The following is a 19,844-nucleotide window of genomic DNA, read 5'->3' as shown; positions in this document are numbered from 1 at the left end:
CGTTCGTAGTGATGTCATCATCAGCTACTCTGCGACAGTTGCCGATGTAGCCTATCACACCAAACAAAGCAATAGTACTACCCACCCAACCACCTGCACCTGTTGTATATATCTCTTATACCATCTAACTCATGGAGTCAGGGGATTCGACCCGATACTCTACTCACAACTCCAAAATTACCGTGACCGTGCTCTTTTTCATACTTCGAACCTAACTCCTCTTGTAGTTAGTTACTGTACTAAACAGTGATCAAGTATTGTAGACGTACTTGGGAGGTCAGTACAGATACTCTACTTAGGAGTTTGACAGAAGATTCTCATCTTCTGGAGGGTTATACTTAGATTTTTGAAGGTCAATTGTGGTATTCATATCCTGACCAACTCTTTTGTTGCTCTCCGTGGATCGTATCACTCATCCGAACTTGCTGCTCGTTACCTGTATAAACCCTACCTTATGCGGTGCATATTCTTTATCGCACCATGCATAAGCTACCGGGATTAGTTCAAAAACCTACACCTAAACCAGTGGTGGATGCCAAACGAGACCCCCGAAGTAATAGGCGTAGCCGACAGCTCTCGGAGGGTAGCTTAGAGTCTGTTGAGAAGAGATCTCGCTCTCGTTCTCCTACCTTTATCAAACGTCCAGATGATCCAGAACCGATGCAGACTACCTCATCCAATCCTACTACGTCCACTGTTGCTATCCAACAGTCATATGCAGCCACACTTGCTCGACCGAAACTTTACTCATTTCTTCTAACCAATTTCGATCCTAAATACAGTAATAATCGTCATATATTTAACCAAATCATGAAATGCCTACCACGAGCCAGCATTCACCAGATTGTTTTCACCAGGGGTGGTGTTATTATCAAGTCTGAAGATGAAAATTTCGGTACAACTCTTCGCAATAAGGCGAGTTATGAAATTTTTGGCAAAGCTGCTCAATTATCTAAACTGCCGGATAGAGTCAAACAAAATCCTCCACCTCCTAGAACTCCTATGATGTCAGTAGTTATTCGAGGTGTCTTACCGGAAATGACGAAGTGCTTGAAGAATTAAAAGCTGAGGGAATTGACGTTTCAAAATGTATCCGAATTAAAAATAATAACGGTGCAACATATATGGTACGAGTTTTGACCACTTCTCAATCAGCCATTGATATTCTGTTGCAAGAGGGCGCATTTATATACAAAAAGCGTCACAGGGTAGAACCACCTCGTACCAATCACCCTCTGCCAATTCGATGTGAGCGGTGCCAAGTTTATAATCAACATGTAACTGCAAAATGTCCAAATGTTGCGGAATGCGGGTATTGTACTGGCACTCACGAAACTAAAGATTGTCCAAATACGGGAAAGGCCCCGCACTGTTCTACTTGTGCCAGTGACACTCATCCGACCTATAGCTATAAATGTAAAGCTAAACCAGCAGCAAATCCAGAACATCCTGAGATGACTGTTCCACTACGGACTACAGACTCAACAGTACCAGTGTCACAATCTATTACAACTCCATTAATTGTTGAGAACTTTCTCCGTTACATTACGCTTATCCTTCAAAATATATTTCCTTTCCAACGCCAACTTATTCTGGATCACGTTATTGCAGCAGCCTCACCTATCTTTCAAGTTAATCTGTATGCTACATATTCTGGGCCCTATGTTCATTTCCACATTGTACCTAGAGACACCGCAGTCTAAGTTCATAATGTTTTATGTGATTATGGCTCTTGCACTTCTTTTCATGAACATTCGCTCCCTACCGTCACATCGCATACTGTTTGAGCAATTACTACTTGAGGAGAATATAGACATCTTTCTTCTGAATGAAACAGCGCTCAAACCAACTACATATATTCGTTTTCCTCGGTATAACTTTATTCGCTGTGATTACCCAGACCACAATGCAAGAGCTCAAGGCGGCGCTGCAATCGGCATACGTAATAAAATCACTCATAGAAACCACTCTATTGCAATGCATTATCAGTTACCAGAGCACCTAGTGACAACTGTTTACCTTCCAAACCTTACACTAACAGTGGCTACAATCTACGTTCGTCCCGGTCACGTCATTCCTCTTGCATTTTTCACTTACTTGTTTAATCAATTTCGACATCTCATAATATTAGCCGACATCAATATTCATAGTCGCTCTGCACAGGATCAAGAACAGTTTTACGATCATATATCACTTAATTTGCATGGACATGTTTATCAACTACCTAGACATACGCGACCAAGCAGTCAGACGACACCTGATGTTGTTATTAGTACTGTTTCAATTGTCGATAAATGCATCATACAAATTCTTGATTGTATTGGCAGCGACCACCTTCCAATAAAAGTGATTGTTAACCATAAAAGACAACAATCTGAACCAGTTTTAAGAACTATCAAGCTGTACGACAAAGCGAACTGGGATCAATATCGCTCTGATATAGATGTCGCTCTTGCTCCTTTAGCACCACCTACTACTGAATCCGAGCTTGAAGGTACCGTACATAGCATTGTAGAGGCTATAAGAAATAGCGCTGACCAACATATACCTCAGTATCGAGGTAAAACATATCAGCCAATGTTACCTCCTCAGTATCTGGCTCTCGTACGCAAATCTCGCTATTATTTTCGAGAATACGAAAAAACACGAAACCCAGAGTACCTAACGCAGGCTCGTAGGTGACAAAGGACGGTGCATAATTATATTGTTGCTCATAAACGGATTAGCTGGAGCAAAACCTCTAATCAACTGAACACAGAGTCACATCCAACGAAATATTGGAAAAAGTTTCACCTTCTAACTGGGCAAAAAGTAAATTCATGTTATCCACTTATACAGAATGATCAACCTTTACATACGGACAATGAGAAAGCAGATGCTTTCGCCGGCCATCTCCAATCTGTCTTTACATCTCCTACCTGTATTCACCGCAGCAGTCCCAAAGTTTCCGAAGAAACAATAAACCAGCTATTACAGCCTTCCATCCATCACAGGTTAGACAATAATAATCCTTTAACTCAGGAAATCACTTCTGGAGATATTCTATCCGTCATTAAACGGAAACGTAGCACTGCCCCCGGCTTTGACCAAATATCGTACAGACTTCTGAAAGAATGTTCGACCAACTTTTTCATTTTTCTGGCTGCAATATATACATTTATACTTCGAACAGGTTACTATCCTTCCGATTGGAAGGTATCCAAAGTCTGTATGTTTTTGAAACCGAACAAACCAGCACATTCTGTGCAATCATATCGTCCAATCCAGCTAACGTCTACACTTGGGAAAGTCTTTGATAAAATACTGGTCTTACGTTTACACCCCTATATCACTGATCATCAACTTTTACCACTTCATCAGGCTGGATTTAGACCCTATTACAGTATAAATGATCAGTTACTTCGCCTAACCACTATCATAACCAACCACTACAATAAATCTCTTCCGTCTCGTCTCATACTGCTGGACCTTGAAAAGGCATTCGATCGGATTTGGCACTACGGATTATTTTATAAACTGCTTAAATTGAATCTTCTTCTCTCATATCTCAGAGTTATTTATTCGTTCATACTTAACCGTATTGCCTATGTCAGCGTCAATAACTCTCTATCGCATCCAGTATTTCCACACACGGGAGTACCGCAAGGGTCTAGCTTATCGCCTCTTTTGTACATCTTGTATGCTTCAGATTTGCCATCTCCAGCGCCGAATACTTATCTGTTCCAATATGCTGACGATACTGCCTTTCTAACACTAGGCAAAACAATACAACATATTAACATACATTTGCAGACTACGATTACAGCTTTTCTGCAATGGTGTCGTAAATGGCGATTATCAGTAAACGAAGACCAAACTCAGACACTAGTTATTCTACCAACAAAGTGTCGTAGTAAAGTTAGGCGTAATCCAAATTTGTTACAGATACGAGTAGGCGATCCCCTTCTTCACCCTTCTAAAACTGTTACGTACTTAGGTATCATCTTCGATGATAAGTTGCGATGGACACCTCAGTTACAAAAAATTGTTACGAAGGCTAAAAGCAGATTACAACTTCTTCGTCGCCTTGTTGGTCAGAACTGGGGACTGAACTCTAAATTACTACTTAACACCTACAAAGCATTCATGAGGAGTGCCCTTACTTTTGGTCACGTAGCTTGGTGTTCAGCCTTACAAAAAATCTACAACAGACTTGAGATCCTAGAGCGACACGCCATTCGTTTAGCATATCGGATCAAACTTCCTTATCACAATACTGACCTATATGATAAAATTGACTTTCCTCCGCTCGTTCACCACATTGCCAACTTGCGTGAGAAATTTATAGCCAAGAATCTCCAGGATCGTAAGGATATATTTCTTGATAAAATATTTACAGACTAACAGCAAGAATCCACATATAAATACTGTTATACACCACTCAGCGTTCTGGTTACAATATATCTCTGCAATATTCCAGCAGATCATCATCACACAGCATTCTTTCATCACCAACTTATCCAGCAGCACATTCCTCATCTTTTCCCATCATAGCACTGTTTCTCCACACCACTAATGGGGCGTTTACACTTGGTCGATTTAGTCGCACGACTAAATCGACTCGCTGCATTTGCCACTAAATCTAAGCAACTAGGCCGAATCAGATCGATGGATGTGTTCAATTATTTCAAACACAGAAAATAGAACGTCTTTCAATTCAGTTGCCAGTCGACTAGTCACCTTCGATCAACAAGCGATTAAGTTGAAATCCCGTTTACACGGTCGATTAAGTTGAAAGTGACGTAAATTCAACTGAATCGAACGCAAATCGACTAAGTGTAAACGCCCCATAATAAGGGCTATCCATATGTCTTTCATCAGTCCTGAGCCGCCCCAGGACAGAAGATTAATATGCATTTGTCTGTTCTAACATCCATCTACTGTGTTGTGACGTCCAGAGCACCTCACTCATCACTATTCATATGTCATAAATTTGTACTATAATTTGTTTCAACACCTTCTATACATTTCACAAAACTTTATTCTGCTCTACTTCTCTTATCACTTTTTTGCACTTACGTTATTTTTCTGCACTCGCACCTTCGTTTCTAGTTTCATACTTTGTTTAATATTGTTTTGTTTAATATTGTTTTGTTTAATAACCTTTTGTTTGCATATTTCGCTTTGTTTATGATATTGATATATAAAATTAATCTTTTATTTTGATATAATCTTTGTATTTTGATTTTGTTAATGACTAAAATAAATATTTGTTTCACAGCTCCTTGACCGACCATAATATGAATAAAGAATAATTGATGATCTCAAACCGCAGGCCAAGAGAGAGGGCGAAACCCTCTACTGGCAGATTGTACACAACTAATGCTTATTCCAATTACCAAAAACAAATAAAGATTGTTCCACTCATAATAAGATGCTCTCATACTTCCGTATGCAGAAATAAAGTGTTAGCTCCAACCACTACCCTCTAAAAAAAATCGCTCTTAATTGGTACTGTAGCATTTTAATAGATAGATTCTCACCTTCTGTTTGACATTAATATTAAACAACCAACCCTATGAATATTAAAATAAAGTCCGTCATTGACAAATTCAACCCTTTATTTGTTTATAGTATTCGTTTGTTAACGAAATACCATTTTGGTTGGTAATTTTATTTTTTTCCCCGTAGATTGGACTTGATTTCTTTTCCTTTCCTTCTAACTTCGTAGATCCATCCTATATTTCGCTAAATCACTCATTATGTATTTTAATGCGCTGCCCTATAAAGAGTTTTTATATTACATGTTTCAAATCTCATGCTTACTTTACTTTGCAGAGGTTGTGCCAAGTTATCAGTCCTGGTCCGACGAGTCTGTGAATCCTTCTGAACAAGTGCCTTTTTTTACAAGATGAGGTTGTTAGCCTTACGCTAAACCCCCAAGCTGGAGAACAACCCCTTGTCGTTTGTCCGGGACTGCTTATTCAGTATATTTGCAGCTAACCTCGATATCTAGAGGCCTTCTAATCACCCCGCAACCTTAGAACGTGCTATGCTGTGGTGACAGGAACCCATGTTACACGGTCTAGGATTACTCAATGTATCATTTACAATTTTTTTCTGCATTATTTAAATTTGGACTGCTTTCGGCACTTACATTTTATCAGTAACTTTGTAAATACTTGAAATTATATTTTCTAAAGCCTCCGACTCTCTGTTTTGTAAATGTCGTTTCCCTAGTATTTTTTACAAAAATTAATAAAACAATTTTCCTGCCATAAAAGTAATCTATGGGGTACAGGGTGTGATTGAAAAGTACCGGAACTTTTCCCGCCGCGCGGCTCCCTGGCGTTAGAAAAATGTGAGGGGTGGGGAAAAATGTGCGCGGGATCTTCCTCTTTCAAGCGGAACTTGGCCCAGTGCGCTGCGAGCAGCGGTTGAGAAAGCATCGCTGTCCGCGCGAACGTCGTTTTGGTCGCGAACGTCGTTATTTCTTCTCTTGATTCCACCATTAAACCTGGTTTGCTAGTATATATAAGGGATTTGTAAAATTCTTACTGAGAAGGTTGAATACTTGAATTGGAAAACATCTCAAGTGCACAGGAGTATTTTATTTCAAGATAAAAAACGGTGTAATGTTTAAAGTTTTTGTCCGAAAGTCATTTTTTTGTTTTTTTTACTAATTAAATTCTGTTTCTTGTTGTCCCTCCCTAAACTTGAGACTATGTGAAATATACCAATGTTGAAAATCTGTATATACCTAACATTTTTGTATATTTGAAATATTTTTCAATTCAGGACGTCAATTTGAAATATTTGTATGTGTTAAGTATCGTTACATGTTCAATGTGTGAATAATTAGTTACAGTTAAATATACTAATGAAAAAGGTGAACCTCTGCATGTATGGGAGAGTCTTGCCCTCCCAACAAGCAAATCCTCAAATGACACAATTGTGTAGTGTTATAATATTATAATTATTATTGTGATTTATTTATTGTTGTGACTATTGCGATTTACGTATTGGTGTGAGCTTTTGATACTACTTTTTAAAAACAGTACCGAAATCAAAGAGCTAAACAAATATTGCAGCATTGAATTGAAAAGCATGCAAAAGAGTCCAATAAAGTTGATATTAAATGCCTGAGATGCGAACTTTACTTTCTCGTTGTTTCCAAGTAAGGTCATATAAAGCATCATAGCAAAACATTTTTTGTTATTGAAGCTTTCCACTGCAGCGATATGATTCATATGAATGCATAAACGTTGTAAATCTCTCAACTGCACTGAATAATATCCCATGATCTTTTATTTGGATTGTAATTCAATTAAGCTAAAATTCGAATCCATTGAGTAGCAGCGTAAGATTTTCAACTCATAAACTTAACTAGTGCAGAATTTGCAATATTTTTGTACCTTTTTGTACTACCAAGAAAGATGTACCATTCAAACTAGGAATGCAATGGATATACCCGATTGCAATGAAATGAGCTGAGCGAGCTTAAACTACGTAATCAGGAAGCGTTTTTCGGTGATTATTCCTCGATGGTACATCGGATTTTTGATTTCGACCTATGTTGTCACTCAGCACGACATACTCTATCAGCGTGCTAAGTTTGGTTGAGATCGGCCAAACGGTCTAGGAGGAAGCGTTTTTCGGTGATTATTCCTCGATGGTACATCGGATTTTTGATTTCGACCTATGTTGTCACTCAGCACGACATACTCTATCAGCGTGCTAAGTTTGGTTGAGATCGGCCAAACGGTCTAGGAGGAAGCGTTTTTCGGTGATTATTCCTCGATGGTACATCGGATTTTTGATTTCAACCTATGTTCTCACTCAGCACGTCATACTCTATCAGCGTGCTAAGCTTGGTTGAGATCGGCCAAACGGTCTAGGAGGAAGCGTTTTTCGGTGATTATTCCTCGATGGTACATCGGATTTTTGATTTCGACCTATGTTCTCACTCAGCACGACATATTCTATCAGCGTGCTAAGTTTGGTTGAGATCGGCCAAACGGTCTAGGAGGAGTTCGCGGACAACCAAACGGCTAACCCGAGTATAAGAGCTTCGCTTCGCTCAGCTCAATTAACAAAGTAGAACAGAAACAAAATTTGGGCCACCTCTATCACCTGTAGTATATCTTCAAATTCGAATCTACACTACCTTAGAATTTTGTACTAAAACAATTTTGTACCATTCAAATAAACGAAGGAAGAGCGTTTAAAATTTTTGACGACTTCGATCACCTGTAGCGCTAAAGCTTCAAACTCGAATTGTAAGTAGCCCAGAATTTAGTACTCCTTTTATACCTCTCTTGTAGTACCAAGAAAATATTGGTAACATTTAAATAAACGCATTTGGCCTTTTTAAAGTTTGGCGTCCATTTAGTTGTGGATAGATATCTTCAAATTCGAAATTTAAGCAGACCAGAATTTTGTAGTCTTTCTTCACTACCAAGAAAAATATTAGTAGCATTGAAATAAGCGTAGGAAGACTATTTTAAAATTTCGGGAACCATTTCGTTGTTTTGCTATCTTAAATTATAACTAGCTCAGAATTCTGTATTATTTTCGTAGCTTTTTGTACTACTTAACCGTTTAAATGGCTAAATTCCCCGTAAGTCCCAACACAAATATCAGGTTGAAATTAGTTTCTTAGTGTCAGACCATGGTTTTATAACGTACTATTTTGCCTGGATAATAAGTATTATATTCGCTGTTGAAAAAGAATTGTGTGATTATTTAAGTAACCACTATTCATTCAGTCATGGAGCGAGAACTTATAGAAGAGTGGGTGGTAATTGATGGTTAGACATATTACCAGTATCACCTAAAGGGTTTTAAAGAAAATTTCAAAGGGTCATTTCAAAGTTCAGGGCGACATTTAGTTATGGTGAGACATCTTCAAATTCGAATTTGAAATAGTTCAGAATTTATAAAGACAGACACATCGCACACTTACTTGAGGACCATTCACAGCCCTCCAGTAAGGCGTTAAATACATTCCAGTGGAGAGAGCAACTTCTCTTCTTTTACATGCTGTGGTATCACGTATTCTTATCTCCCGGACCTAAGGAGCGCACGACCCAGTTGTCCATTTCAGAAGAATGTCGTGAGACTTATCTCCGTAGGAACGAACTATAAAGTTCACATACGTGTTCCACCTACCTCAATGAGGCCGTGACAAGGTAACATGTATCCTTTTAGATCCTATTACATATGTTCCGTATTTGATTCCCGGTGGGGGTACTCGGTGGAAAAAAATGCGAATTGCTTTTTCAGCCCAGCCACCCTGAATGAGGGTCTCCTGAGTTTTTCTCATTCACATCATTTATATGTCGGGCTGGTACCTAACTTTTAGGTCCCAGGCAGCTTCCTTCCTTCCCCAATCCTTTCCTCCTTCACTTTTCCCAGATAGTTTGCTCGCCGAGAAACGTCATTCCTCAAACGTGATGGGCCAAATGGCCATAGATGCCGAAAGCCCAGAAATCTAACTACTAAATAAACAAAACACCCTTAACCATTCAAACGATCACGCTCTAAGGTTCATTTCGTCTTTTTATGAGTCTCCAGGTAAGTTTACGTCCAGAATCAATATTCATACTGAATCTCCTCTCATCTGGAAAATACTCCTTCTCGGTGAAACCATGATATTCTTGGCTCCACCGCAAACTGTACCGCCGACAGCGAGGACACACCACGCATTCCAGTTGCCAATTTAATGATTGAGATCGGGTGCCTTGTACTCCTTTCAAATACGTTTGTATTTGTACCTGCTGCTTGACGTCGGTTCCATCTTCCTATTACATATTGTAGCTGTCATCTGCTACTGTTACAGCTAACCGTGGTTGGCCTACATCTCTCCTTTGCGCAACATTGTCTGAGGTTCAGAACCTACTCATATGAAACAATTCTGTAGGGAATAGTTACCTCGTCACACTTCATCCTTCTTCCAGTTATGATTGTTCACCCTATGAAGTGATCTAAATGATTTCTCTGGAACATGTTGTAAGTAACTGCATCACACACTCCTTAAGGGCTCTCTGATTGATTCAACTGTTTCGTGTAGATGGCACAGATGCATTCGAGGCTACTGTCGGGCTCACGTTACACCATGCAATGTTTTGATTCATGTCCACGTGTGGAGATTTCTGGGAACGTGGTGCCGGGCTTCCATTCATTTAAATGTTTCATGTTACTTTATCCACCTCATTCGTAAGTTTCGAACACTCGCGTAAATACTAATATATACATAAATTAAAACTCTGGAGGTTAGACCTTGATTACTTCTATTCAAGTTACATATACTAAGACCTCCTGTCGAAATATTGGTTACAAATGCTGAGGTTTATGAGATGAATACTGTCACCAGAACTAATTTCATATAGATGCCAAGTGGCATAACTCTAAAACTGAAATTTTGTAGGAAACGTTGCTGTTTAACTTCTCATGTAAATCACATGAAGATAATGTTATCCGTGATCAACATTAGGAAATAAACTTTATGTTTTTGGTTAGAACCATAAAAGAAACATGAACTTTCCATGAAGTAACTAATTCTAAAGTTCTCTCCTTAAAAAAAAAAAAAAAAAAAAAAAACCTTCTTTTGTAGATACACCACTTGGCATCCGAGCAAGCCATATGTTTGCTGAAAAATAGATGTCTAGGGATCAACTGAACGACTTAATTAAAATTTTTTTATTATTGTTACTTTAAAATTGAGAAACTAGTCTACGCGTTTCTTGAAGTAGTGGTAATTAAATGGAGTGCAACACACTGATTTCCACACAGACAGTTCCTAGAATGTTATTTCAGGCTATTCATTTTAATTGATGTGCTTAACCAAACGTCCCGAAATGCAACAAACTAAAGTTGCTATGTTCTTCTGTAAGTAATTTTGGAATTGACTAATCCATTCTAGTACTACTTGACTTGCAGTATCTTACATAAATTCACATAATTTCCACATAGAAGAAAACATCATAAACTTCAATCAATGGCTGTAGTCTGATAGGAAATGAAAATAGATTTACCTTACATTAATAAGCGTAAGTCAATTACATAAACAAACAATAAGTAGAAGTTTATCAATTCTAGAAAAAAGATAACATCAGAACCAAATCTGTTTTCCAATCATGACACTTTAATAATAACTTTTGAATAAACTTCGAGTGTGAATAATTGTTTATCCGACAATTAAACAAGGAAATCTCTTCTTAAATTAGTAAATTTATTCCGAAGTTATTGCTTAAACGAAATTCTTGTGGCCAATAATTACCTTTAGATTCGATTTTACTAAAAGGAGATCTAAACTGTATAAGATACATAGTTCTCAATAAACATAATTTCTCTTACTTTGAGATGATTTCTTTTTTTCCATGGGTGATGAATTAATGTTATTTGAAGTGCTGCTCTTTTCACTTTGATTCAGTTTATCTCGTGTAATATTTTTGTTTTCTTCCTGAACTTTCGTTTTATTGTTTAAAAGTGCGGATGATATTGTTTTGTTCTCCTTGTTTCCTGATTGTAATGATAAAGTATTGGACAATGGATTCTCTTTCTCGTCTGATAACGTCGGTGAAGTCCTCATACGTGGTTTCTTTTTGAACGTTGGGTTAAGAATGTTTTCTGAAAATGAATAAGTATATTTGATAATGCTCTTACGGTCAATTTCGTAAATTAACGCTTAAGTTATACTTCATATAAACATCTATCTTCTGTTTGTATGTAGTTATGTACTAATTTCATTTTAAAATATTGAAGAGACTGAAATGTAACCTTAATCTAGTATCTTACATTACTATTTTGTCACATTCAACTACCCTACACCCAATGAAATTAACCAAACTTTAAAACTGGAGCAGTGTATAAGAAATTATAATAATACCCTACTCCTTTTCTTTTAATTGCGGGTCGAGATGTCTTGTGAGACCCGGTGAGTGTAAGCGAGCGGTCTGAGGCATTAGACTGACGACCGTGAGGTAAAAACTAGAAGCGGATTGAGCCCATTAGTAATACCATAGGTAGAACTCTAACTTTGTTCGTGTTCCTGATTAGTCTAGTAGTTCCGAACAGAGGTGGAAATAGAAAATTGGAGTTAGAAAGCTTAATGAAAAGTGGAAGAGCGTTCGCTCCTTGTGCATATAATTCCTGGTTCGGTCCACTTCTCAACAAGTAAGCTTTGTGGTAGACAAACAATATGTGTGTGGGTTTTCTCGGAGCTCACATGATAGGTCCCACTTCCTTCATTTCACCATTATCATCCGTCTCATAATGACCGTCTTCACTAGCTCAGTGGATAAATATGGGACGTTAAGCTACACAATATATTTTAATTGTTTAGTGTGACAAATAATTTTCTTGAATTATCTTGGATGTATATCATTCTAGATGAGAAGAAAGTTTGGTCTTGACTATGAGATAATTTATTTCAAAGCTAGCTTAGGAAAACTTCTCTTGGTAGTAATTCCCTAATAATTTGTCTTTAAAAATTATTAGACAGGGAGAGGCTGTCATTTACTTGAATGAGAACTTAATTAATTAAATATGACTTTCAGAAAAAATGTTTAAAATAGATTGTGGTAATACTCAGTTCGAGAGTCAAACTATTACGTAGTTCTCCCGCTTGCAAAGAGACAGTAACGACTCAGCAGTTCGAATTTTTATGAGAAGTTCAAAGCAACTTCGATAAATTTTAAATAAGATCAATGATTTTTCTAATCCAGAAGGCAGAAATGTGCATGCGTTTGTAATCTTTCCTTTTAGTCTTATATTTTATTGAGTTAATAGCACAGATGACACAAACTTTATTGAATCATTTTATTAATTTATGCTTCAATTTGTAATTCATGATGGTTTTATATAACTTTCTGATTTCATGAATATAAAGCTCTTATGCACATTATAACATTACTAAATGAATTAACAGTTTATCTCCTTTCAATTCGAATCCAAGATAGGGGGCGCGGTGGCTCAGTGGTAGAGCGTTCATCTCCGGTGCTTAGGTCCCAGCTCGCGCCGTGTGGACTTTGTGGTGGACAACACCGTGCTCGTGGGTTTTCTCGGGGTTCTCCCGTTTCCTCCCACTTTCTTCATTCCACCAATTCACTCATTTCTCATTATCACCGTCTCCTTTAGCCTAACCGGCATAACCGTGGGACATTAAACTTAAAGATTTCAAAGATTTCGAATCCAAGATAGAATGCCTCCCTTGATAGTTTCTCTCGTGAAAATGCGTATTAATATAAGCATTCAATGAGATCTACTTACACTTTTGGTTCTTTCGAAACGATACAACCTAGTAATCTCTCCCATTGTCATTGCGTGAATATCTGTCTTCGACGTATTAGACGGTTTCTCGATTACCGGTAGGATTTTAAGGGATTTGATACTAGATTAAGCTGTACGTCCAAGTTTCATGTAATGGAAAGGATATTACTCCAAACCAACTAATCAAATATGTAGTCAGGGGACAGCTAAAGTTCTTGTTAGCAAGTCCTATAATCCAAGTTTCAATCTAACTTCAATTCGATAGGATTCTGCAGTGTTTTCCTCAAATTTCAGTACTCAAATGTGGAATTAAACCTTCAAATGTTATTATTTATCTGATTATTTTCATAACATCTTTGTTCAAAATAAATTGGCCTCTGAATTGTATATGGAACTATGTTAATAAATAAGAAAATTTTCACGTATAAATAAAGTGTTTTTTTATATAAAAGATATTCAAATTTTTTATTGTTGTTATTTTGTCATTATCTTGTAAAAATCAAAACGTTTATGTGGAAATAGATTTCACAATTTTGTCCAGGAACTATTATATATAAAACAATTCTTCTCAGAGTATAAACACCTCATCCTGTTCCTTGCCAGATGGTAAAGTGCCAAAGACCGACGAGACGTTACCACGTTGGATAGAAACGGATATTCGCTGTATTAGATAAGATGTGGAGCGAACTTCGCCGGAAACACAAGAAATGCATCTTTCTACCTCCCTAATGAATTCAAGACTTCTTGCACCCCAAGCACCACTAGTTTCAATAGCGATTGGAGTAAAAACAAACTTTTCAAGAAGTTTGTTGTATTTTCTTTGCTTTTCAGCTTCTCTGCGATTAGCAACAGCTCCAGCGTTCATTACTGACAGAGGGAGACTTGAATGAGCGTATGTATTAGCGCATGTGAAGTCCCACAATAAACATTTACCTCTCATCCATGGAACCAGTGTCATCCCATCCAGTCGCTTTCCATCCGAACGACAGCAACCACAAGGTTCCCGTATTGAAGGAAATCCAGCTGTGTTGAGGGCTCGTAGTATTATATCATTTACAGAGGAATGTCGGGCGAATCTACCAGCGCTCTTCATGCATGAAAGGCCATGCAGGCCATGTTGGTTAACCTCATCCCCAGAAGCTAGACAGCGATGAGGCTCACAAACTGCTAAGCCTAAATGTAAGGCTGTAGCAATTCGAAAGCTCCAATTTGACAAATGAAGGCCTAAAGGCGGAGAAGGTATCGCCATCAACTATGCACCCGCTTCGGGAGACGAGGCAGCAAGAAGCCTGGCTTTATCTTCCGGAACAACAACAGAATGTAACAGTTTTTTTTGTTTGTTTGTTTAAAATGTATTCTGATATTTTAGCCTTATTTTGTTATATTTCTTTCCTACTTTATTTTCATTAAGAGAGAGATTTAATCCTTCTCTTTTCTCTCTACAGAACTTTTTTGACTTAAGGTAAACGTGACTTATTTTTTAAAATTTAAGTTACAGCAAACAGTAACAAAAACTGCCAGTCTCCTTGAAAGGTGTGTACAATTGAAGCTCGCTACCCACTTACAATAAGTTCAGAATCATTGTATTCTTTTCTTTTCAACAACAAAAAAATATCTGAAATCGAAGTGTTGTCAATAATAGAATTTCGAGAGCAGAAAATGAAACTGTACATTAAATGTTGGTTAAGAAAGTTACATCATTATAAATACGTATTCTAAAAACTACAAAACCATAAGAGCAAAAAAATTCTCGATTATATTCGAAGAAATAAAGAATTAAGTACAAATTGATAGGAAAATAAAACGATCTTTCCGTATCAGATTCGTCGCGTAATACGCACAATCACTAGCGTGCTAACACTACCAATGGAGCCACAAATACTCCCAATTTCTCCAGGCACAGAAACATCTTAAAATAAAATTGTTGGAGATAATTGTTATGGCGAGGGCAACATATGGTTTATGATTTTAACACATGTTCTGTGGATTAAGCTGCGTTAACAAATAAAGTAGTTTCTCAGATGTTTTAATGAGAAAACAGGAATTAATCGACTGATCTATGTATCTGAAATATTCGATTGTACTTGTTGTTACAGTATAGCATGAGACTATGTTCAAAATATATATAAATTATAGAAGTTATAGTTCTCGTGTAAGCTAGTAAATAAGTGTTATGAGAATTAGCTTCTTTACGCTGGTATTAGTTTTAGGAATAATGTGGTCCAGCATACAAGATAGTGATCTATGATCCTTTGGTGGTACTATATCACATTCCTAGAATAGGTAAGAATCACTGCATTGCTTAGTATAGGCTCCCAACCACTCAATCTACTGAAATGTATATTTCAACGAAATGTATCTTACATTAGCAGTTTGATCAAGTTGGTTTGTGAAGTTAGGGAGTATAAGCGGATCGTCTAAAGCCGCTGTATAGTCATATATTATGACACTTTATAAAATATTTTGGAAACTTGAAAGCTGAAGTATATTGCAATAAGAAATGTTGTGTAACGAGTGTCGGTTATAATCTTTTTCATAAAGCATTCTGCGTACCTCCCTCTGGGTAAGGAACCATGTTTCACTATCATACAACACAACAGGAATGAATATCGTATTATGCATTTTAAGCTTCAAATTTCTCTACAAAGCTTACGAAGACAAAATATTTTGAAATGAATAATATCCCGAATGCTTTCAGCCGATATTTCATCTCTTCATGGATATGGTTTTGGTGTGTTAATATTGATCCCAAATGTTTGAAATTATCCAATATATTATTTGATATTTTAACGCATCTATAATTTGCTGTATTACGATTCCGATCAACTTCCATGTATTTAGTTTTCTCTGCACTTACTTCTAAACCCATGTCCTTGCCAGCGTTTAGCAAGAAATCTGTACGTCTTTCTATTGTTCTAGTATCACCCCACATTAAATTTATATCATCAGCATATAAACGCCATAACCTGGTGAATACCGTTCACCTCTATGCCCTGGTTACTATTTTTGACTTTCCTTATAGCGTACTCCAAAACAAAGTTGAAAATAATGGCGACAACGTATCTCATTGTTTCAGGCTATTCTCGACGTGAAAGCTCGTGAACAAAAATTTCCTATCTGGACTTTACTTCAGGATTTATTTAAACATATCTTAATTAATTTCATTAGCTTTCTCGGTATTACAAATTCTGTAAGAATGGTGTACATTGTCTCTCTTCTAACCAGGTCGTAAGCCTTTCTAAAATCAATAAATAACTTCTGTACCAGGGCATTGTATTCCTACTTCTTTTCGAGTATTTGTCGAATGCTAAATATTTAGTCGATAGTTGATCGATTTCGTCTAAATCCGCACGGATAATCAACAATTTCATCTACGTATTGGGTCAATCTTGCTAATAGAATTTTTGAGAAGATTTTATAGAATGTTGACAGAAGAGAAATGCCTTGGTAATTATTACAATCAGTTTTGTCACCTTTTTTGTGAATTGGAACAGTGATTGATTCTTTCCACTTGCGTAAAAATTCCGCTTTATTCCAGATAAAGAGAATAATTTTTTGTTCTACAATTCTACTGTTCTACAATCTTGTTCCACAATTTTTTGCCTCCAGCTAAAATTAACTCAGTTGAAATTTCGTCTACACCCGGAGATTTGTGTTTCTTTAATTTATTTATCGCGATTTCTACCTCTATTGCGTTAGGTTCTAGAATATAGAATATACAGTACATTCTGCGGTGTGCATTTTCCCTTGTCCATACACATTAGTTTTTGATTGTGTATTAAACAAATGGTTAAAGAAATCTGTCCATCTATTTAGGATGCTATCTCTGTTAGTGGAATGAAATGAAATCTTTGAGTTTTACGTCCCACGATTATGCTGGTTAGGCTAAAGGAGACGGTGGTTATGAGAAATGAATGAAATGGTGGAATGAAGAAAGTGGGAGGAAACGGGAGAACCCCGAGGAAACCCATGCACACGGTGTTTGTCCACCACTAAGTTCACTTGGCGGGGGCTGGGATCGAACCCGGAACCCCAAGCACCAGAGGTGAACGCTCTACCAGTGAGCCACCGCGGTCCCCTGTGTTAGTGAGAAATGTCCCGTCGGCTTTCTTACATATATATAAGCACGGGGTTGATAGCCTTTCTTAAGTTTGTATAGATCCCCTTATACATATTCCATGTTTTAGTTTTTACCACTATCTTCAAATTCCTTCATTTTAGGTTTCCAAAAATTGCGTTTCTTTATTTTGAAAAGTTTTGGAAGTTTCCCACTTGGTGTCTGCGAACTTTTCTGTAGTTATTTCATTCCGATTTCGTAGCCAACGTAATTTACCTTTTTTCTCTTCTCTGCTAATTTAATGCATTCTGTCGAATCATGGTTTGTTTCTACGTATTTCCTAGTTTCCAATTTTTCGTTTGCTAAAATTTTAATGGTATCTCCGATTTAAATCTAAGTATTCTCAACACTACTGAACTCTGAATATTCTAAAACCGAGAATCTATTCGAAACTTCAATCCGGTATTGATCTCTTACCTGGTTCTCTTCTGATTTCTTTAAATTAAATCTCTTCGTTTTCAGACATTGAATACTTCCTTTATTCAACGATAATCTCTCGCTTATTATCGCTGCTACCAGGTAGTGATCAGTGTCACAATCTGCTCCTCTGAACGACCAACATCATTTATGCTAAATTGTCTTCTTCTATCTACTAAAACATGATCAATTTGATTATGTATTTTTCCGTCTGGTGAGGTCCAAGTACATTTATGAACGTCGTGATTTGGAAGTTTTGTACTCTTTACAATACGGTTTTTGGATGTTCCAAAGTTTACAAGTCTAAGCTTGTTTTCATTACTTTCCTTATGCAGACTTTCTTTCCCTATAATCGGTTTGAAAGTATCTTCTTTTCCTGCGTTCGAATTGAAATCTCCAATTATATTTTCATATAGTACCGCGGGATTTGGTCAAATTTGAGGTCAACAAAAATACACCAACAAATGAGTGACGTTTGGTAACATTGCCGATGAATCATATTCAATCACATGCAATTGCGTTGTGATTTTTGCCACCTGTATGACATTGTGAATTCTGACAGAGTGGAAAGCAGTTGCATGTTGTTCTAGGTTAGTGTAATTTGAGTGTTGTGGTCATTCGGAAAGGAAAACATTTCGTACCTGTGTCAATAGTGCAATTTTTTTTTATTATTAAATCTGTGGAGAGGTGGCTGTCAAGTTGCATAAACAACAATTGACCTCGCTCGTAAAGAAGTGCTACGAGCTTTATTTCGGATGTAAGGTTGGCAACCAAGACAAAAAATGGGGATCCCACTTAAGCTGCTTGACATATGTCAGACTCCTGACAGATTAGGCAAAAGGTTGTTGTGGTTTCCTCGTTCTAATCTGTTACGGCTCTCTAAGGGTATCAACTCACAATGCAAACCACAATCAAATTACTAACTTCCATCAAATATATGGGTAGTTATATTCTCAAATGAAAACTGCTAGTCATATCAGGGTAGATAAATATTTATTTAGATAATAAGTAAAGCAAAAGTGATTCGACGAAAAATCTTTTAAGGCAAAATAATAAAAAAAATACGGGACTCCTTCACTTCAGAGCCCTATCCCTTAAGGCGGAAGATCATCACTTAGACCAACAGACTCCTACAAATTTCTTAGTCAGACTCTACCGATCCGTCATTCCCTCACAGTTTCATCTGACGCTTACCTCTACCAGGAAAGCCTGACTACAACTTTCCGTCCAAAATATAAGAGATCCTGTTATCAATGGACATCACTTAGCCGAATGACTGATTCTCTTCCTCTAAAGAGAAGACCATCACTTAGGTTTTCTCTGGCCTAGCAAAAAAAAAAAAAAAAAAAAAAAAAAAATAATAATAATAATAATATAAGAAAAAAAACTTAAAGAGTTTTTGCCTCTGAGGTTAAAAAAGTATAACCTACTTCTCCTCACTAGAAGATAACGGGAATCACTTATCCCAATAAGCTATCATTTAAGCTTATAACCCTGACTAGCTAATTGTCCTCAAACTTGGTCATCACTCAGACCGAAGGAAATCACTTATTCCTTGCTCTGACCATCACTTAGGCCAGTCCCTACTATTTCATTAAAATATCAGAAAATTCTAATGCCATCACTCAGGCTCCAGAGAAATCATTTATTCTCTGTCATCGGTCATCATTCAGACCGTTCCCTACAAGATAGGAAAGTAAAAAAAAAAAAGAAAGAAAGAAAAAGAAAAAGGCAGGACCTTAATAACGAAGAGTGGCTCTAACAGCCATAGTCATCCAGCAGTATCCCCCTATGCGGCGAGAGGCTTCCTTTTATATGGTCGATGACCCTTCCCCTTTTAGTTTGCTTAACTTTATTTTCGCTTAAAAATCCGCAAAAAAGTCTTTTGAAAAAACGAGCAACCGTCGCTAGCCTCTGGAAAATTCCATCGATCACTATAAGAAAATCTATATAAAAAAACTTGAACGTAGAGTTCGTTAAATATAGCTGAAAAGAAAAATCCAAGCTGGAATACATGGCTTGAGCAGATATACACATACTAATAAGCAATATCCAATAT

The 19,844-nt window shown here is 37.1% G+C and overlaps 1 protein-coding gene across 5 annotated transcripts in view; it reads right to left on the bottom strand.

The window, feature by feature from the left end:
* LOC145683431 (uncharacterized) overlaps positions 1-19,844 on the bottom strand; it is a 479,291-nt gene that overhangs the window by 220,493 nt on the left and 238,954 nt on the right. For 4 of the 5 annotated variants that reach the window (XM_081754766.1, XM_081754764.1, XM_081754762.1 and 1 more), the window contains exon 6: positions 11,338-11,610. The exons of the other annotated variant lie outside the window; for it this stretch is intronic. In XM_081754766.1, coding sequence (XP_081610892.1) covers positions 11,338-11,610 — 273 coding nt within the window. The remainder of the gene's footprint in view (positions 1-11,337; positions 11,611-19,844) is intronic. 5 annotated transcript variants of the gene reach the window in all.

This window comes from Thermobia domestica, chromosome 4 (genome assembly GCF_964235325.1).
Source record: "Thermobia domestica chromosome 4, izTheDome1.hap1.1, whole genome shotgun sequence".
Lineage (NCBI taxonomy): Eukaryota > Metazoa > Arthropoda > Insecta > Zygentoma > Lepismatidae > Thermobia > Thermobia domestica.
Note: the sequence above shows the minus strand (reverse complement) of the source record. Positions and strands in the feature narration are given on the sequence as shown.